This window comes from Saccostrea echinata, unplaced genomic scaffold, assembly GCF_033153115.1.
Source record: "Saccostrea echinata isolate AGI-Se365-2 ecotype Australia unplaced genomic scaffold, CSIRO_AGI_Sech_v1 ptg000002l, whole genome shotgun sequence".
Classification (NCBI taxonomy): Eukaryota; Metazoa; Mollusca; class Bivalvia; order Ostreida; family Ostreidae; genus Saccostrea; species Saccostrea echinata.
The window spans coordinates 19865248-19888051 of record NW_026889751.1 but is presented as its reverse complement, the minus strand read 5'-3'; the positions used below and the strand labels follow the sequence as shown (position 1 = coordinate 19888051).

Genomic DNA, 22804 nt, shown 5'->3' with positions numbered 1-22804 from the left:
AAACGAATGTCAATGCACTTGCATTCGAAAAAAAATACATTGTTTCACACAGTGAACATATATGTTTAGAAAATATGCTAAGATAAATATATTGTTTAATCTTTTACATTTTTAATAGTGATTATTATACCTAATTATAATTATTCTATACAAAGCGTTATCTGATTGGTTCTAGATTATCACGTGACAGGGCCATATAACTTCATATTTCCCTGTCGTCGTCATGCTTTTCATCATATTCAACCTCTTCGGAGACCTAGTGCATTTTTCCGCAATAGTTATCGTTTGTTGAACGAAAACTCCAGAGAGTAGTAGCCTGGTTCACGTCACAACTTCTCTAAATTCTTTCAGTAATATATTAAATTTAAATTGAGAGCGAATTGAGAGCGGTGCCGAATGTGAAAGTTTATGTTTATTTTTAAAGTTTTTGCTTGTTTCGATATAATAAACAATTTATTGCATGAATGTTCGGGAAACATGATTTATTCAGCCAAGAAATATCATATTCCCCTCGGGCTGAATAAATATTCATATTTCCCTCACGATCATGCAATAAATGTATAATGTTATTTGTTGAGTCTCTGTGATGTCATCTTACCAAAGAGATTGTGTCGGGAGGATCCACAGTGTGGTATGTGAGGAGGTTCTATTAGGTGCCCTACCCCAGGATACTTAATCATCTGGAATCGATGTTTGTGTTCTTTTGGTACAAGTTCCATAAATCTCTCAGTAAGTTTTGGATTTAGAGCACGGTCATCTTCTCCCACAATGCACAGCACGGAGGCAGGTGTGGTCCATACCTGTGGTGATAAATCATATATCTAGAATCTGATTTCATCTTTAGTTATACAGGTAAAAATAATACTACCTAGATATTACTGAGATGGTGACCATCTCAAAGGGTCCCATTTTAAGTAAAGAACTTTAGGTCTAATGAAAAGGACTCGCAAAATAGTTTACCTTTTACTTTCTCATACACTTAAGGGCACTCTTTTGGTGAGGTATGAGCCAGATGGGACCAAATGGAGAGAATTTTTTTTTTCACTCAGAGATCAAAGGCACTGTATGACTGAGGTATAAGCCAGATAGGAACAAGTGAAAAGAATATTTGTTCCAGACAAGAAAATTGGATCAAAGTCACTGTACACTCTCTACTTATAAGCAATATATAACTGAACTAAGAGCCAGACTGGACCAAGGAACTCCGAAGAAATCTGATTTGATCTTGACCTTTGATCTAGAATCTTGGTTCAAGGTCAGTGTACATTCTTATCCAAAGGACACTCTATGGAAGAGTCACATAGGACCAAGGAGAGAGAAATTGACCTGGTCAAGGATTTTATACAGAGATTTATTATGACCTTGAATGGCAACCGGGGGTGGGGGTGGGGGGTATAATCCTAACAAGTGAAAACGGACGGACAGCTACACCAATGACACACTTATCACTATATTAAGGGCACTACAGAGTGAGTCCCAAATCATGAACCTAGTCATTGATCTTACCTTGCTGTAGATATCGTCAGAAGGCTTCAGACATCCTGTTGTATCCATTCCATAGGGTGTGAACTTAACTTCCTTTAATAAAAATCTGAAGAAAAAAATTTTTATCTTGCCTTAATATAGTTCATAAATGTATCAAATTTGTAACGAAGGAAATTTTTTAGAAAACTGCATGAGGAAATCCTTGAGATAAGTTTAAGCAGAAATCTGCATACTCGGTGCATTGTATGTCGCCTTTGCTGTATTTCAGAGGCACGTCTGAGCAGAAGGGAACAGCGTTCACAAGGACTACTGCTTTCACCTGTACGATGAAAAATATTCATATCTATAACTTTACCATTTACAATTTACCTTTCAAAGAAAATCTAATGAAAATACTCAGCAGGATTAATGATAACCAATGCACCACATCTAAAAGTTTCATGAATTCTATTGAAATCGAACAGTTTTAGACATTTTTTATTTTCCCAACATGTAATCCCGCAGTAACATTTCAGTACCTTAGAGGAATGTCGAACCATTATTTTCTAGAGCGTATTCTCCGCTTTTGACAGTGATAGGACCCCTACACCTAATGACATCACTACCGGTAATCTACTGAACCATTCTGCACTCTCCTAAATTTAAAAGGAATATAAATCACTGTCTCTAAATAATAATCATACGGCATTGCCTGTCTTTTTTCAACAATTTGATTCTTTGAAAGTTGTTCCAGCTTATATATTTCTTTAATGTAAACAGTATTTAATGACTTCAAACACCTTTTAGCCTCAACTTTCTTCTTTTTGTTGTTTGGATGATTATTGGCTTGCAAGTAAATAAATGCTCCTTGTATTTTATTTTACACTTAAAGCGATTATTTAACAAAGTGTTAAAATGCATTACAATACGGTTTCTCTTGTTTTTGTACGAACTAAATATTTTCATTGGTCATTATTTGAAAGGAGTATTATCATAATATTCCTACGCAAATGAGAGAAACTTGGTTGCCATCACTATTACAACTGATGCCCCTTCAAAGCATTCCCAAAAATTAATAATACTTTCAGCTGTATAGCTTACTATGAAATAATCTAAAGTGACATCGGTCAGGAATTTAGGTAAATCATCGTAAGCGAAGAATGCCAAAGAGAGAACACAGAATCCCCTAGAAGCCAGCAGAGCTCCTCTGTGTTCAAACAGACTTCCTCCGCTACTGAACAGGTCAATTACACCGGGAAACGGTCCAGACCCTGTTATGATTAAAGAAATATCATTTCAGTTTTTCTTCTTTAAACGAACTCTGGAATTTTTCAAGTTTTCATTAAGAGGACGACTTGATATTATTGCATCAATTGATCATGGTACAGAAAAAATACATGGTTTCAGTTTATGAATGTGTGTAAAAAAACATAATAAATCACATGAGATACCTGAAGGAGTGAAAAGCACACCCCTTATATTTCCTTCCCTCACTCTTTCTCTTCGAACACTCTTGTGTTTGTACCATCTGTAAACTTTCGATATGGCTAAAGGTTTTTAGTGGGCGGATCAAAGAGCTCATCCCAGCACAGGTGTCCTTCAAGTACAACAAGTGTCACAATTATGGGTGTTGTGACATTTCTCTTCAGGAATCTTATTTGTTGTCTCTGGGAAGGTTCCGGCTTCATACTCCAAAATAACCCCATAGGCTCTACACCTATATAAATGCAGTCCTATTGCAGTGGTTTAATAAATAAAAAATATAATTGAAAAGCGGATCAAAGTCTAAGACGCTTTTATCAAAAAGTCTTAATTTTGAGATCGTAGTATACCTCTAATACATTTTCAATACGTATATTATGGATTAATTTTTTTTTTTTTTTAAAAATGCGTAATCAAAAACTTGTCAAAAAGTATATGCATATTATTTTCTATTAGCATTCAACTTTTAAATTATCTACATTCCTTATGGTATCATCATTGGAACATTCCGTATTAAAGTGCTACGAACCTGTGTACGTTCCTTGTACCGGAGCCCGCTTCTCCACCATCACGTGACCTCCCTCTGTTGAGGTCAAGCATCCATAGGAACAGAATCTCTGGCCTTCCTCCTGAAATGAGGCTTTAATAGTAACGGGTTTATTTTGGGGTAGACCCTCCACTTCAATATGAACTCTCTCATCAACTAGAGCTTCCATTGGGTCCACAATTATTTTTACTCCAGACATGTTGTTACTTTAAACCTTTGTCTGTAACGGCTAGGTCTCCGTACACAAGGCTAGGAAAATTCCAAAAGAAGATACATGTATATTATACAGGATGCGTTATACAAGTATATAATTAAACAATATTACGATAATACACGTACATCTACAGATATATTTAATCTGTACTTTGTCTTTATTCTTATCATAAAAAAATTGCCCCACTTTTCAATTTAAGTTTATTCATTGATTGTCTTAAACATGTACTCTCCGTGCATTTACATGCACACTTCCGGCGTATCAATAGATATCATGAATCTGTTTTTAGCGGTCTATAATTGCATGTAATTTTAAATAAAAGTTTGAAAATTCCTTTCAAATCTATGTAATTAACTACAACAATAATCTAGATGAAATATGGAGATAACGAACAGTATCCAAGCTCAGAGTCCATTTAAAGAATACAAATCGGGAGTAGAGCAAACACGGACCTCTAAGAACATCAGAGGGAGGATCAGGTGCGATGGAGGAGAAAGCATCCCCTGTCGACCGATCATGACCGCCGTATGCTCCTTGTCAGGATCGGGTAAGCGGAAAAATCCGAAGAAATTGCAGTGTTTAAATAATAGCCTAACAATTAGTATGAAAAACGTCACTCAGCATTTGACCTAATAATAGATTGTATCTGCTGATAAGGTCATTGTATCGACCATAGAACTTGAAATGATGACTTCAAAAGAGGCTTTTGATATCCCTGTTTCATCAATTTGTTGGTAAATAGCTTGCCTCGTTTTAAAACTTGATCGCACCTAGAGTATGCTCTTGGTATCGAATCAACAGGGAGACATAAACACCCAAATGCAGGGAAAAGTGTATATTGCTTGTTGTTTGGAGGAAATTAATTTTATAAAGATGATATTGAATATTAGTTATGAAGTGTTGTCATTTTCTTTACATGCCGGAAGAAGATATCCATCACTGGACTGATCTATTGATAAAATAATCTTGAAATAGAACATTAAACAACATCAGAAAAAAGAAATATCTATTTGCATGGAATATTTGAAATAAATGGAATAAGTGATGCTGTCATGAAATATGAAATGGGTATAAAAAGCCTCCTTAAGATTTTACTCTGCTTCATATGAATACAAAAATAGGCCTACTAATAACGGGGTGTAATTGGTACCCATGGAAATTCCAACAAATTGTTGACGACCTGCTTTCCAAAGACTACATTATAGGATTAAACGTTCTTTTTTCAGAATTTATCGATGTGTAAACTCATGCCTTTGTACTCACAAACTGAATAAAAGTGCGAAGCAGCACTTTTATGTGAAGTTTGTGAGTACAAAGGCATGAGTTTACACATCGATAAATTCTGAAAAAAAGAACGTTTAATTCTTATAATTCCAATTACGAAGTTTTAAAATTATTTCTCTTTGAAGCCTCCATACAATCTGTTATGTACAGCGTAGGAATACTTTATGTCGCAATCGAGATGAACGTCGATAAATTCAACTTTAATTGTCAAAACATTTAATAAAATAAGCTTATAAAAACTCTTAGAATATTGTTTAAGTCAACAAATATCGTAAATACGAGTAGACTTCAAAAGAATTCGTCCTTGACCATGCATATAGGCCATGTTGACAATATAACGACAGACGCTCTAAAACGAAAGTAGCAGACCGACGACAACCCTGATTTGCTCTGGTTTGTTCAAAGACGGGACAGAATATAGGATGTAGAAAAATGAATTTGATGCTAATAAGGCAAGAGTCTAAGGTACGTTTCTCTTTCCTATCACAGCGCTACCGAGAACTGATCTGATTTGTTTTGTAGGCCTATTATGAACGTCGACAATATGACTTCACAATCGTGATCTGACGGTAACATAAACATAATATTCCCGTCTGTCAGTCCTGTATGTCGTTAGTTTTGTTTTAATTTCAAGTGTCTGTAATTGTTTAGCTAAAACACAGAATAGAAGTAGGCCTAACAATTTGTTTGATTTTTTTTTTTACAATAAAAGCTAGGTCAATAAAGTAGTTCTGATTGAGAATTTATCGATGTGTAAACTTTTTCTTGAATTTGTTCTCGTCCAATCAAAACACAGGGAATCAATAGATAAAATTAAGATTGGAATTACAGATAGATATTGTCAATCAGAAACTCAAGCATCTTTATAATATCAACATCAGAGTCCTTGTGTGTACAATGAGAATGTTTTTGAACAAAATAATTTTGCAGTGACCAATAACAAGGTAAGTATATTTACGAGTTCCATTTTTTATTGAAAAAGCACCTTTCTATGATATCAAGATGACTGGACTTAAATTTATCGTGGGAAATGGTTGTATAAAGTGTTGAAAAGACGTACGTTTTGATGTTATTGATTTTAGTAAAATTTTGTAATTTTCAAATTTTCTAAAAATTAATTTCTTGAAATTTTTTAATATCCACATCTGATTTACACCACTTCTCGAATATACTGTTGTACAGTACCCTGAAGTTTCCCCTTCATTACAGTTAATATTTTAGTATGGGAATTTCTGCGAACAAGAGAGTTTATTCGTTCGTGCTTGGAAAAAACTGGAGCTGTGCATCCATTTATACTTAATTTCTTGAGATAAAATGTAGGATAAAATGTGGGATAAAAAACACCCAGTGAGTTAGGGAGATTAAAAAAAGATATGTTCAATGGAATATTAAGTAAAAAAAATTCTACAAACAATTACATTTTTTGCATCAATTTTACATTTTCAGAAGGGAGAAGAGGAAGTTAGTGTGTTTCAAATGCAAGTATGTCAATGTAAGGGAAGTGAAAAAAGAATGAAGCCCAGCTGATATAGATTTTATTTTAAAGAAATGAGGATAAGCTGTATCAGCATGTTAGTGAATGTTGTACCCATTCATATATCCTTTCAAAATGATTTCCTAATTTACTTTTGTTTTTAGAAAACTTACTGCAGTAGAACCCAGACATTTCGAAGTTTTGAGGATTCAGCTTGGTTTTTTTTTTTAAATTAGGAATCCTAGGTTAGAATTGGCTACAGCTTAGATTAAAGTTGAATGCATGTGAACTGGAAAAAAAACTCTTCATAACTACAAGGCATTGTTAATCATATTGATATTAAAGCATATCCATGTTTTGTGGATTTAAAGACCCCTCGGAGTTAAAATATTGCCTTATTAATTCATGCTGACACATTTTTTCATGGGAATATCAAGAGGTGTTTTTTTTTTTTTTTTTTTTTTTTTTTTTTTTTTTTTTTTGGAAAATCTGAATAAAAACAGCAGAGTTAAAGATATAAGTTACTCAGGTGAGCATTTTGACCCATGGGCCTCGTGATTCAAATGCTTTTGAAATTATTTCTTATGTTTGATGTTGTATCTCTATCAAATCTCTAATTGATTTGTATTTAAAAGCATGAAAACATTTCGTCACTAGACCCCTACTCCTTGTATACAATTTTCAACTCTCATGAATACTTTTAGTACTTTGATTTTGGTGTGGCCCCTGAGCTCGCATCCCAACCCACAACTGGTCGGGCGCCCCTTTTCAAAAATCCCGCATTCTCCACTGAGGGTAGGGAGGGGTCCATCAGATAATTGTTTAGGCAGTTCATATCCCCAATGCCATCCCATTTACACCCTTTTATTAGTATTTATTTACATTTCCAAATATTTTTTTCCTTTAGATTCTTTCCAAATTAGAAGTTCATGTTCTCATGAACTACCGTGGGATGAGTTAAAATATTTCTATTGTGATGTGATTGAAGTCAAAAAGAAGTGCAAACTTTTTTTTCAAAAATGATAGTTGAATGACAAAAAATCTGGCAAGTCATCAGAAAAATAATGTAAATATAAGATATGAATTTAATTTTTGAGAATTCATGAGGTACATGAAGTACAACGCTTCACACCTGCTAACGCGCTTCATGAAATATGCCGACTTGAACCGTCATAGTTCATGTCCTCATGAATTCTCAAAAAATTGATTTCTTAATTATAATATCTTAAAGAGATCAAGAGATAGTTTTATGACTCCCTTTTCAGTGATATGCTTAAAAACCATTTTGATTATCTGCTATAAGTGTGGGTTGTTTTTGTTTGTTTGTTTGTTTTTTGTTTTTGTTGTTGTTGTTCTTTTTTCCTGTTCGAAAGAAGGATGGATCCACCCTTTTCCCGGATACCGAAGGTTCTGTACTTTCTGGAAAACATTAAATGGTTTTGTTTCCGTTCGCCTTTTTTATTCTCTCTCTCTCTCTCTCTCTCTCTCTCTCTCTCTCTCTCTCTCTCTCTCTCTCTCTCTCTCGGGGGGGGGGGGGTAGGTTTATCATAAAAATGTAATTGAATGTATTCTAAGATATGCACATTTTGAACAGTGAACAGTTTTGAAACAGTGTTCTTCTATCATCAACAAAATTGAAATATATTGTGCTGAATATTTTCTGATTTTAAAATCCTCCTGCATATTCATACTTATATCCATTTTTTACCGGCGGGGGGGGGGGGGGGTTCCTATTGTATACCGGCATATTCAATATGCCAGGATTAATTTTATGCCCCGCCATGAATATAGCCGGGGCATATAGTGTTTGTCATGTCCGTCTTCCGTCCTTCTGTCCTTCCGTCACACTTTGCGTTTAGCTCTGTTCAAAGCTCAGTTTCAAAGAAACTATCCAAGATATTTTTATCAAACTTCATATGCTGATAGATATTGATGAGAGCTATGCAACTGCATCAACATTTTTTGACCTTGACCTTTCCTTTGACCTTGACCTCATTTTTCTTAAATAAGTTTTTAGCTCAGTTTTAAAGATACCATTCAAGATAGTGTTATCAAACTTCATATGCTGATACATACTGATGAGAGCTATTCAACTACATCAACATTTTTTGACCTTGACCTTTTTTGACCTTGACCTCACTTTTCTTAAATTAGTGTTTACCTCAGTTTTAATGAAACCATTCAAGATATTTTTTACAAACTTCATATGCTGTTACATACTGATGAGAGCTATTCAACTGCATCAATATTTTTTACCTTGACTTTTCCTTTGACCTTGACCTCACTTTTCTTAAATAAGTTTTTAGCTCAGTTTTAAAGATACCATTCAAGATAGTGTTATCAAACTTCATATGCTGATACATACTGATGAGAGCTATTCAACTGCATCAACATTTTTTGAGCTTGACCTTTCCTTTGACCTTGACCTCACTTTAGTGTTAAACTTTAGTGTCAAACTTTATATGCTGATACATACTGATAAAAGCTATTCAACTGCATCAATATTTTTTGACTTTGACCTTTCCTTTGACCTTGACCTCACTTTTCTTTAATTAGTGTTTAGCTTAGTTTTAAAACCATTCATAATATTTTTATCAAACTTCATGTGCTAATACATACCGATGTAACCTTTCAACTGCATAAACAATTTTTTTTACCTTGACCTTTCATTTGACCTTGACCTCACTTTTCTTAAATTTGTGTCAAAATTCATATGCTGATACATACTAATGTAAGCTATTCAACTGCATCAATATTTTCACCTTGACCTTTCCTTTGACCTTGACCTCACTTTTCTCAATTTGTGTTAAAATGTTGCATTACTAATATACCCTCGGCGGGGCATTCATGTCCTATGGACATATTTCTAGTTTTTTTATCAATTCAGAATGGCTATCAATTTATCTTCCATTACTCTGTTAGGATAATTCAACTTTTTCAAATTATTATTATTAATATTTATAATGTTATTTTTAATTTCTATAATGCAGAGGTAGGGGTACGGTAAAATGTTTTCCGATGAAAAATTTTAAAGCAATGAACATGCACTAAAACAATACACAGTCGGTATCTCGAACATTGATATCTCGAATACCATGGATATATCGAATTGGTTTGGAAGTCCCAAATCCCTTCTTTAAATATTTTACCCTGGATATCTCGAATCGTCAGGTTAAAGATTTTTCTCGGTTCCATTGAGTTCGAGATAACGAGGTTTGACTGTACTTACACGGAATAATGCTTATAAGCTGTCTAACAATATTTGTCAGTTAAAATTATTATTAAATGCACAAAAAGACCAAAGATTAAAATATTTATAACAGAATGTCTTCATATTTTGTCGACATTTCCTTTATATTTTCATGATCAGTATAATTGCGTTGTTTTTCTAAGTACTTTCATTTTAAGAAATTAAACAAGAGGCCCAATGGCCTTGATGGTCACCCGAGTACAATACAACAATTTAGAGGATCCATAAACTGATAAATGAAGCTTTAAATGTTGCCCAAAAGTAAGAAAAATAGTATGATAAGCATCAACAGAATAATTGGTATAGCATCTATCTGTCCCCCATTTAACACTATTACCATGCAGACTATTAACAAAATGTCTATTTTTAATCCTAAATTACTACTTCTCACATTAGTCTCTGATAAAAATACCCTTGCATACTAAAACTTTTACTCTGTTTGCCTCGAATATGCCCAGAAGCATAGAATATTTTCAAAGAAATGCATGTTCACTATATAATTAAATAAATAAAGCCCCCCCCCCCCTTACACCAGAACATCTTACCCAGGAGCCATGAACTCACAATTCTGGAAGAAGAACTTTGCTTTATTACCAGTAGTAGAAAAAATATTTTGAAAGAAATTATGCATTTTCACTATAAAATCAATAGAGCCCCCCCCCCTTTCACCAGAACCCTGACCCAGAGGCCATGATTTTCACAATTTTGGAAGAGGCATTCTTCCTTATCATAACCATGCACTTTCTTTATTTGAATAATACCCAGGAGCAGAGAAGAAGATTTTGAAAGAATTTATGCATTTTCCCTATATAATCAATAGAGCCCCGCCCTAACAGCAGAACCCTTCACCCAGGGGCCACGAAATTCACAATTTCTGAGGAGGCAGCCATGCTCATCATAACTATGTACTTAGTTTATTTAATATCCAGGAGAGAGAAGATTTTCCAAGAAATAATGCATTTTCACTATATATATCAATTGAGCCCCACCCTGACACCAACACCCCGACCCAGGGGCCATGAAATTCACAATTTTGGAAGAGGCAACCATGCTCATCATAACTATGCACTAAGTTAGTTTATTTAATACCCAGGAACAGAGAAGAAGATTTTCAAAGAATTAATGCAAATAATCAATAGAGCCCCACTCTAACACCTGAACCCCTGACCCTGGGGCCATGAAATTCACAATTTCTGAAAAGGCAGCCATGCTAATCATATCTATGTTCTTAGTTAGTTTATTTAATACCCAGAAGCAGAAAAGAAGATTTTCAAAGAATTAATGTATTTTCACTATATAATCAATAGAGCCCCACCCTAACACCAGAACTCCTGACCCTGGGGCCATGAAATTCACAATTTTGGAAGAGGCACTCTTGCTCATCATAACTATATACTTGGTTAGTTTATTTAATACCCAGGAGCAGAGAAGAAGATTTTCAAAGAATTAATGCATTTTCACTATACAATCAATAGAGCACCGCCCTAACACCAGAACACCTGACCCTGGGGCCATGAAATTCACAATTTTGGAAGAGGCACTCTTGCCCTTCATACCTATGTACTTAATTTGTTTATTTGATACCCAGGAGCAGAGAAGATTTTCAAAGAAATAATGCACTTTCACTATATGATCTATATAGCCCCACCCTAGCACCAGAACCCCTGACCCTGGGGCCACGAATTTCACAATTTTGGTAGAGGGTTCAATGCTTATTACAATCATGCCAACAGTTTGACTTCTTGATGTCCAGGAGTAAAGAAGAATTTTTTTAAAGATTGCATTAATTTTCGTGGTTTTAGCCCCACTCCTCAGGCCCCAGGGGGGCAGGGACCATGAAATTCACAATTTTTGTTCCCCTTCACCCATAGATGCTATATACCAAATTTGGTTGAAATTGGTTAAGCGGTTCTGGAGGAGAAGTTAAAAATGTTCAAAAGTTAACGGACGACGCACGACGCACGCCGACGGACGAAAACGGATAGCAATAGGTCACCTGAGTGACTCAGGTGACCTAAAAATGTCATACCAAAATACAAAAGAAAACATCATAGAGCATTAATTATAATTTACTACTACATGTATATTGATCGTCGGTTTCGGATTTAAGGGGATGAAGGACACATGGTCACATGACTTTGTTAAACTACGTCATAGTCTCCATTTATATAAGTGCAAAACTTATAAAGCATCAGTTCTTGTATAAATTTTTGACATTTTTTTTTCTTTAATTACCATCTTATATTAAAAAAATATAAAGTTTAACATTCTTGTAAACATTAACAAATTAAGAAAAAAGATTGATCCACTCCTCTGTTTCTTTAAACTGCGCGTCCAACAAGTCGGTGACGTCATACACGATCTGGCAAGATCATACTCGGTGAATACAAGGGCAGTATTATTATGTAAAAACAGGTCATAATCAGTATATGATGAAGTATTTTGAGAAACGGGGAACACAAAAATTATTTTTGCATGGCTGATGACGGAAATCTTATGTAGGTATATCTTATTTCGCTTATTTAGCTTACGTGTGACGTCATAGTTGGTTTTTCCCGTACTCGAGAAATGTAAACATGACAAGTTTTTGTCCTGCTTATGTCGTCTTTAACGATGTCCTGTGAAATATTGAGGTCAGCTTCACCATTCGAAATTTTTACAGTTAATCAATAATTTGAAGGACTTGCATTTCAACGTAAATTTAAAAATATTGAATGATAGGATTTTTTGTAAATTACGTTTTTTGTTGTTTAAGTTGTCTTAAAAAGTTCGTTATTTTCCCTATCCAGATGCAGTGTGATAGATGAAACTTGCCTTTTCGAATTTTAAACCCAATTCATACTCTGAAATATTTTAAAAGATACATGTTCACTTACTTATTTTTTATATATGCTTTAAAAATCCAATTATGGACAGAGTAATGAGCCCGGAAACATGGAGGATTAAAACTCCACTTAGATGCTGTAGGGCTTAATATTTGTCAATCAATATCTCTAAAATAAGGTAAGAAACCTAATGATATAACTGCTTTAAGATATGTGGGACATACTTAATAAGAAATATACAAAATATTAAAAAAATTGAATGACAAGTAATTTTTCAGCTAAAGGTCCTTCTTCCCCTTAAGTTGAGTAGAGAAGAACTGCAAGATCTGCCACCACGAATCTTCTTGTGCGTAGCTATGACTTTTTGTTTCCCCGCCCCACCATAAGTACTCATCTGGAGGAAAAAAAGATAGATGATCATAGATTAAAAATTCCATGTCGACGAATGCCATCTATAAGTAAGGCAAAGTATCACATCAAACAAATGTTCTGATAGTGTGCATCCCTAGATACCAGTACAACATCTATACAGGTTTATTCCATGTCAGATCTATAGTCATTGCAAATGAACCTTCTCCAAAAATTTAACTGTTTAAACACCCTGTAAATGTAGATCAGATCCAACTTCCAAAGCAATAATGTAGTGTGCATCCCTAGTAACAAGCATCATCAATGCATGTTTAGTCACCATAGGACTTATTCTTAATTAGGAATGGACCAGCTCAAAAACTTTAACCTGTTCATTCACCTGGAAAATAAAGGTTAGATCCAGGGTCCAACGCAGTCTGAAGTGTGCATCAATAATTAGTGTGCATGTTTGGTCTAGGTAGGGCTTACAGTTATTTGATAAAGAAACTGCTCCAAAATCATTAATATGTTTACTCATCCATAAAATTAGGTCTGATTCCGCATCCAAACCAAGTTTGTTAATGCGCATCCCTTGATGCATCATGGAAGTTTTGGTCCAAGTAGGACCCGTTCATCATACGTAATAAGTAAGTTCGATCCAGAATCTCAAGCAAGTTTGGAAGAGTTCATCAATAGGTGCATCAACCATGCTACTTTGGTCCAGGTAGGGCTAACATTTCTTTGAGAAAGATGATGCTAAAAAAAATAAACCTGTTCACTCATCTGGAAAATGTATGTTAAATCAAGCATGCGAAGCCAGTCTGATACATTTCATCCCTAGATGCATCATCAATGTGAGTTTGGTCGCCATAGGGTTTATCGTTACTTGAGGATAGATAAACCTGTTCCATATACTCTAACCTGGTTACTCATCAAGAACATATATGGTCGGATCAGGTATCCGGTCTGTCTGGAAGAGAACATCCATGGATGCATCATCCATGCAAGTTTAGTCTAGACGGGGTTACAGTTACTTGGGAATGAACATGATCCATTGGCCTTAACCTGTTCACTCATCTGGAATATATACGTCTGATCCAGCATTCAAAGCCAGTCTGATGTATCACCCATGTACGTAAATTTAGTCACCATGGGTCTTATAATTACTAAGAATGAAATCTGCTTCTTAAACACTAACTTGCTAAAAAAGTTCATTTGGTCTCTCATACGGGAAATGAAGGTCAGATCCTGCATCTGAAGCGAGTCAGACAGTGCACATGTACATCACATGATGCATGATCAATGCACGTTTGGTCCAGGTAAGGCTTAATATCACTTGGGAATGAGACCTGCTCTTAAGAGGGCTGGGTGGTCGTGGCCATTTTTAGACTATATTGATCTCCTTTAGAAGAAGAGCTCCATATAAAGATATACAAAAATGATCAAATTTTAAAACTAAAATGTATGAATTTTTTCTTTGCCAAATGATAGTTGACAGCTTAAGATATCATATCTAAAAAAAAACCTATAGTCCCCTCCGGTTTCACCGGTAGGGGACTAACAAGCATTCTGAGAGTATTGCATTAGCAATACTAGTCCCCTACCGGCAAGTGTAATCTGGTTCCCGTTAATAATTGAAAATGCCATAATTCCGTCAAAAATTAATGAAGCGGGACGAAATGCAAACTTGATCTATAACTAATCAAGGTTAGGCCACATGCTAAAAATCAGCTCAATATCTACAAGCGTTTAGAAGAAAATTGCGGAAAACCCGTAAAAATTGAAAAGGCCGTAATTCCGTCAAAAATCAATGAAGCGGAACGAAATGCAAACTTGATCTGTAACTCATCAAGATACACTCACATACCAAAAATCAGCTCAATATCTGCAAGCGTTTAGGAAAAAAGTGCGGAAAACCAAGTGGGACAGACTGACAGACAGACAGACGGAGGGACAGACAGACGGACAGACTCAGAGGAAACCTATAGTCCCCTCCGGTTTCACCGGTAGGGGACTAATAAGTTATATCTGATGGTTAATTTGTTGACCCCCCAGCCTCCTTAATACTCTAACCGGGACGCCAACACCAGGTTGTCGCATAAGCTCATCTCGACTTCATCGAGGTGAGGTGAAAAGTCAATGAATTTCAGAAACAGCACACTGAATTATTTACACAGTCACACAAAGCATATACGAGATCCCTTGATCCAAAAAAATGTCACTACAGTAACTGCGCATGCTTGTAAAATCTTTAATAATTGAATGTTATCAACACCATTTTACATACTAACACCCATTTCTATTTTGACTTTTGCTTAAAATGAGTTTTCACTTATGAATCAGTTATGCTTTAAAATCTTAAATAATCGAATGTTATCATCACCATTTTACATACTAATACCCATTTCTATTTTGACTTTTGCTTAAAATGAGTTTTCACTTATGAATCAGTTATGCTTTAAAATCTTTAATAATCGAATGTTATCAACACCATTTTACATACTAATACCCCTTTCTATTTCGACTTTTGCTTAAAATGAGTTTTCACTTATGAATCAGTTATGAATAGTACTTTTAAAAATATTAAGATGAATACAAAGTTAGCTTTTGTCTTTCGCCTCACGGCAAAAATGTTAACAACGTCAATATGGCGTCACTTTTCAGCACTTAATTTCTTTTCACATGCCTCTATTAGATAATCTTGACTACCATTTTGCTAAAAAGTGTCTTGCTATGAGTTGAAGCATTAATTTTTTTCAACCTTATCCAAATTTTATTTCTATACTTATTCCTTTAACGGAGATCTTAGGTAAATTCAGATTCAAGAGTATGTGCATTAAGGGTTGACTAATCGTCCACTTCTTCTTCCTCGATCGGTTGAAATATTGAAAAGGTTGATAACCCGACTTAACGGCAGACTTGACGTTCAAAACACTGACAAGAAGGGAAATAATTAACCTTCTTAAGGTCAAGATCTAGTGAATGAAAGGTGCCCACAGATTTCTTAAATTTGAGATACACATTCTTTTAATGATCCTTTACGAAAATAGCTTGGCAAAATAATGTGTATCCGGACATAATTTTGGGGTAAACTCATCGGAAAAACATGTTATAAACTGTCCATTTTCAATGAAAAATGAAGAAAGTCTGGTATGAATATCGGAGTTTTTCCCATCTCAGACAAAGGAAATGTATCAGTATTGCCTACAGTCTCTCAGAAAACGTTTTTCATATCTTCTTGGTCTCTACTTTAAAATGATATTAAACGGAATAAGGGTATCGGGGTTACATTTGACATGATTTCAAATTGAATTCCATGAAAGTGCTTTATTTTCTACATAATTCTATTGAAGCCGTAAAGTACGGGAAAAATTAAGTTTAAATCAATTATGACGTCATAATGAATCTAGCACCAAAAATAATGTCTAAACTCATTTACTAGATCTTGACCTTAAGGTCAAGATCTAGTAAATGCTTTAGACTACTTTTTGGTGCTAGATCCATTATGACGTCATAATCAATTTCAACTTTCTTTTTCCCGTACTTTACGGCTCTAATAGATTTATGTACAAAATCAAGTATTTTCATGGAATTCAGTTTGAAATCATGTGAAAAGTAATCCCGATACTATATTCAATTTAATATCATATTAAAGAAGAGGCCAAGAACATACAAATTACCGTTTTCTGAGAGACTGTAGGCAATCTGGATACATTTCTTTTGTCTGATATGGAAAAACTCTTGTATTCATGACTGTTTTTCTTAGTTTTTCATTGAAAATGACAGTTTAAAATATGATTTTTCTTCTTGCTTACCTACAAATTATGCCCCGAAACACCTTATCTGACCAAGCTAAAGTTATAAAGCATCATTAAGGGAATTCATTACTCAAATTTGAGAAATCTGTAGGCACCTTCCATTTACTAGATCTTGAAATTGCTTGGACGATGAGCTTTTCACTCCACTTCCTCTTGAATCCGCCTCTACGCTATATCTAAATGAATGATAATAAGTTAAAATATTTTTAAATAGCTCAAAACTAGACGCTCGAGCAAAGTTGGGAGTGTCGTAAAATAAAGATGCAACGTCAGGAATTGCTACTCAACGTTGTAACGTCAGAGTTTTTGATTCTCGATGTCTAAGATATGTATTTAGAGAATAATTAATCTTGTTAAAGAAATGATAATTTGTGGAGATAGAACCTTGGGTAAATATACCTTTTTTCAGAAAAGCAGTTCATTGAGACGAATTGTTTCTAATTTTTCCTTCATTGTGTTTTCTATTCCATGTGAGGTCACGCTATGAAAACCCTACATTTGCATAGATGTAAAAAAAAAAAATATATAACTTTATTTGTATAATATAATTTTTTCATAATGATCATTTTTTTAAAAAATCAACAGAAAATGCAGTGTAAGGAAAGAGAGGCTCAGGCGTATTAATCAATATTGATCCAAAATAACATGCTAAGTTTGAAGGGTACAAATATATGTAAATAAATTAATAGGAAATACACACTGACGTACAACCTTGAGCCGTGCATTGTAAGAACGTCAGACGTCATTTTAGCAAGCAACACATTTTGATTTTTTTGTAATTAATTTTCTTATTCACTTCAAGATTGGTTGAAAGCTACATGTACGGAAAGTAATTTTTAAGTACTTTGCACTGATATGAATTTTAAAAAAATTTTCCTCTTGAATTCGAAATAAATTAATAAGCTATTAACTAAAATATATATATTTGACATGACGCCATTTACATATCGGGACACGTCTGCAGGACACGGAAGATGGTTAATTAGAAACTTAAAATTTGGAAAATTTTCATTATCTTTCGGCTACAAGTAGTTGTTTAAAAGTACTCAGTGTATGACAAATCAAATCTTTTAATTCACTGATAAAATTTTCAATTTTTTTTCTATTGAAATTGCCGTAAACTAAAATTTCATTAATTCGGACACCTTATAAGACCCTTATTTCAATGGATATCCGTATTCATTCTCTAAACAGAGGTTGACAACAAAAATGTTACGTCTAAATGTGATGTAATAGAACGATCCTGTGAAATTTCGAAGAGCTGTGGGAAGATTTTTACAATTTTTTTTTCGAGAAAAATCTTTGTAGAAGGTATTTTTCTGCTACAACGGGACAAGGCAGAAATCAATGATATTCCCGAATATAATGGCCGGTCAATGTATGAATAGCTTTGGAATAATATTTATTTCTGTTACAACATTATTGGTGAGTAAAAACCATTTATTTTCATATATAACACTACATGTTTATCATCAGAACTCTACTAGAAGTGTAAGCTGAAAGCGAATTAAAAGTATCATTTTTTGTTAGTAGCAATTCTTGACATTGCGTAAAAACCATTTACAAGATTTCTGGATGACCTGAAAATGAATTCCGAAAGGTAAAGTCAAAACCACCTCGGTAGCATTCTTGCACTTTGGTGATAGAAGAGAAGTGTTTAATATTTTAAAAAGTTTTGCATATATCTGAATGAAATTATAGGAAAGGATTAAAAAAAGATAAAGGTATAAGTACATAAAATCTTGTTGAAAACTTTCCATTTTTTAAAAGATTTTATAGCAGTTTTGACACTACTTTTGTAACCATAGAATTTATGTTGCAATTCATTTGTTAAGATACTCGGTTAAAAAACTTATCTGTAGATAACAGAAAATGATTCATACACATGCATGAATCTACAAGCATATGTTCATGTATGTATTGGAGAATCCAAATTACTTTTAAAATTCATAAAAAGATTTCGAACATAAAAGTCAATCCAAAACTGATTTTAAATGTACCATAATGAAATTATTATGACATTATTGGGCAGAGAAAATTAGATAATGTATTTTTTTTAAGAAAGGCATTTTTCAAAATAGGAACAATATCCACCAATTCTTTCGATTCTAGTTCCTTCATTTCGTGAGAGAAGACAACTTCACAACAGACTATAGATAATGAAGAATTAATTTTAAAAAAAGAATTTTTAAAATGCGTCCTTTTTAATTAGATTTTATCCTTCATCCCGTTATATCCTGTAAACTCCAAAATTTGCTAATTTATTCAAAGATTTATGACATAAATCATTTTTATGTTCAATTTAAGCAAACAATTGTTTATCCGCACTGAAATCTTGTAATAACTTATAAAAGAAACATTCATGCACTTGCATTCGAAAAAAAAACTACATCGTATCATACATTGACCATTTATATTTACAGCTAAGATAAATATAGTACTAGTTTAATCTTTTACATTATTAATAGTTAAAATCTTTGCTGATTCTTTGTGACGTCATCTTACCAAATATATTATGTCGGGAGGATCTACAGTGTGGTACATAAGGCGGTTCTATCAGGTGCCCCGCCCCAGGATACTTAATCATCTGGAATCGATGTTTGTGTTCTTTTGGTACAAGTTCAATAAATCTCTCAGTAAGTTTTGGATTTAGAATATGATCATCTTCTCCCACAATGCAAAGCACAGAGGCAGGACTGGTCCATACCTGTGGTGATAAATGAAATATCTAGAATCTGATTAAATCTTCATTTGTACAGGAAAACATAATACTAATTAGATATCATTGAGATGGTGACCATCTCAAAGGGTTCCATTTTTAGTAAAGAACATCAGTCCTATTGAAAAGACTTGTAAAGGTTGAAGTTTTACTCCCATATACACCCATGGGCACTCTTTGGATGAGGTATGAGCTAGATGGGAACAAAAGGAGAGAAAATACATTAATGACAAGGATTTCACTCTGAGATTTATTATGACCTAGAAACTTGTACAAGGATACTGCTTTACTTTAACTCACAAGTACCTATGAGTAAAGTATGAATCAGACAGAGCCAAGAGAAAATGCAGATCTCTAGGCAAGGATTTTACACAATGGTACTATTTTACCTTGACCTTGATACAAAAACATTGGTAAAAAGTCACTGCATACCTTCTACCAACAAGCACGCAATAGGTGAAGTACGGGCAAAAGTGAAAGAAAATATAAACATGCATGTTCATAACAAGGATTTCACACAGATATTTGCTTTGACCTTAACTTCTAACTTGGAATCTTGGTTCAACGTCACTGCAAACCCCAACCAAAAGGCACGCTATGGGTGAAATATGAGCCATATAGGAACAAGGGAAGAGAATATATGCTCCAAAGATTTTACACAGAGATTTTTTACATTGAATTTTGATCAAGAAAATTGGTTCTCACGGTCACTACACACTCTACCCAAAAGCACTCTATGGGTGAAGTTAGAGCCAGAAAATACTAGTATTTGTACGGCAAGGCCCAAATCATGACTTCAGCCATTGATCTTACCTTGATGTAGAAATCGTCAGAAGGCTGATTACATCCTATTGTATCTATTCCATTGGGTGTTCTTTTAATTTCATTGAATAAAAATCTGGAAAAAAAGAACATTTTTATCCTACATTAATATAGTTCATATATGTATCAAATTTTAAGCGTGAACTTTTTAGAAAACTGCATGAGAAAACTAAAATCCGCATACTCGCTACATTGTATGTCGCCCTTGCTGTATTTCAGAGGCACGTCTGAGTAAAAGGAAACAGCGTTTACAAGAACTACTGCTTTCACCTATAAGATAAAAAATATTTTTAATCTGTAACTTTACCAGATAAATTTTCATATCAAAGAAAATGTAATGAATAAGCAGAATTAATGATAGTTTTAGACATCATTCTTTTCCCTGCAGTAACATTTCAGTACCTTAGAGGAATGACGAGCCATTTCTAGAGCATATTCTCCGCTTTTTGACAGTGATATGACCCCTACACCTGATGATATCACTTCCGGTAATCTACTGAACCATTCAGCGCTCTCCTAAATTTACCAGGAATATAATAAAAGATTTTGAATTACTCTCTTTGAAAAATAATATAATTATGATTTTTATATAAATTTTCTCAACAATTTAATTATTAGAAAATTGCTCCAGCTTATATATTTCTTTAATGACAATAGTATTTAATGATTTCAAAAACTTTTAAACCTCATATTTGTTATTTTTGGTTGTTTGATTGATTATTGTCTTTCAAGTAAATAATTGTTCTTTGTATTTTTAGTTACACTAAAAGCGGTTATTTAACGTAGTATTACAAAGTATTACAATACGGTTTCTCTTGTTTTTGTTCAAACTAGGTATTTTCATTGGTCATTAATAATATTCCTAAGCAATTGGGAGATTTTGAGAAAAATTGGTTGCCATCACTTTTACAACTAATGCCCCTTCAAAGCATTCTCAAAAATGTGTAATACTTTCAGTTGTATAGCTTACTATGAAATAATCTAATGTGACATCGGTCAGGAACTTAGGTAAATCTTCATAAGCAAAAAAGGCCAAGGAAAGAACACAGAATCCCCTAGAAGCCAGCAGAGCTGCTCTGTGTTCAAAAAGACTTCCTCCGTTACCGAACAGGTCAATTACACCGGGAAACGGTCCGGGCCCTGTAATGATTAATGCAAACTCATTCCAGTTTTTCTTCTTTAAGCGAATTCTAAAAATTTTCAGATTATTATTCATAGGAAGAATTGGTATTATTGGATCAACGGGGCGTGGTACAGAGGGGGAAAAATACATGTGTTTCAGTGTATGCATGTGTGTATTTAATTTTTTAAAAATCCTAATAAATCACATTAGATACCTGAAGGAGTGAAAAGCACACCCCTTATATTTCCTTCCCTCACTTTTTCTCTTCGAACAGTCTTGTGTTTGTACCATCTGTAAACTTTCGATATGGCTAAGGGTTTATTGGGCGGATCAAAGAGCTCATCCCAGCACAGGTTTCCTTCAAACACAGCAAGTGTCACAATTATGGGTGTTGTGACATTTCCCTTTTGGAATCTTATTTGTTGTCTCTGGGAAGGTTCGGGCTTCATACTCCAAAATAAGCCCATTGGCTCTACACCTATGAAAATATGCAATATAATGCATGTTGTAATGGTTTATATTTAAAATCTAAATTGTAAAGCGGATCAAATTCAAAGATGTTTTTATTAAAGAGTCTTAATTAGCACATTTTGACGTCGTAGTGCACTTTTTCAATGTGTATTTTATGGATTAAAATTTATTTTTTAAAAAACTGCTTAATCAGAAACCTACAGGGAAGTATATACAGATTCTTTTCTATCATCATTCAAATTTTAAATCATAGACAACATAGAAGCATCCCGTATTATAGTGTTACGAACCTGTGTACGTTCCTTGTACCGGAGCCTGCCTCTCCACCATCACGTGACCTCCCTCTGTTGAGATAAAGCATCCATAGGAACAGAATCTCAGGCCTTCCTCCTGAAACGTGGCTTTGATAGTAACGGGTTTATTTGGAGGTAGACCTTCCACCTGAATGTGAACTCTTTCATCAACTAGAGCTTCCTTTGGGTCCACGGTTATTTTTACCTGGGACATGTTGTCACTTTAAAACATTGTCTGTGTCGGCTAGGTCTCCATACAATGCCATGAAAATTTCTAAAATATATTGTATGCGAGGTATATACTAGTATATGATTAAACATAAAACAAAAAGAACATAGTACATCTACAGATATATTTTACCTGTACTTTGTCTTTATTCTTATCATTCAGAAGTGCCCCACTTTCCTATTAAAGTTCATTCATGGATTGTCTAGGCCTAGTATTCACCTTGCACGTTAATACGTGCACACTTCCGGCATATCAATAGATATTCAGACTCATGAATCTGTGTATTATGTCAGTGTCAGTGATGTGTTTTTGCATACTAGTTAATTTTTTTTAAATAAAAGTTTTATAATTCTGTTCAAATTTATGTAATTCACTACAATAATAATTTAGATCAAATTCTACGGTGGAATACAAAGGCAACATTTCATTAAATTTATTCAT

At 34.1% G+C, this 22804-nt stretch overlaps 1 protein-coding gene and 1 pseudogene across 1 annotated transcript; both read right to left on the bottom strand.

Moving 5' to 3' along the window:
* Positions 1-566: 566 nt before the first annotated feature.
* LOC133178107 (acyl-coenzyme A amino acid N-acyltransferase 2-like) lies at positions 567-3692 on the bottom strand (annotated as a pseudogene).
* Positions 3693-12818: 9126 nt separating this feature from the next.
* LOC133178106 (acyl-coenzyme A amino acid N-acyltransferase 2-like) lies at positions 12819-22581 on the bottom strand. The gene is made up of 9 exons (XM_061312866.1): positions 22496-22581; positions 22132-22408; positions 21585-21848; positions 21218-21387; positions 20650-20763; positions 20432-20517; positions 20239-20323; positions 19212-19413; positions 12819-12934 (listed from the first exon to the last, which is right to left on the bottom strand). The coding sequence occupies exons 2-9, from the start codon at positions 22346-22348 to the stop codon at positions 12819-12821; spliced, it is 1254 nt and encodes a 417-aa protein (XP_061168850.1). The 5' UTR covers positions 22349-22408; positions 22496-22581.
* Positions 22582-22804: the final 223 nt, after the last annotated feature.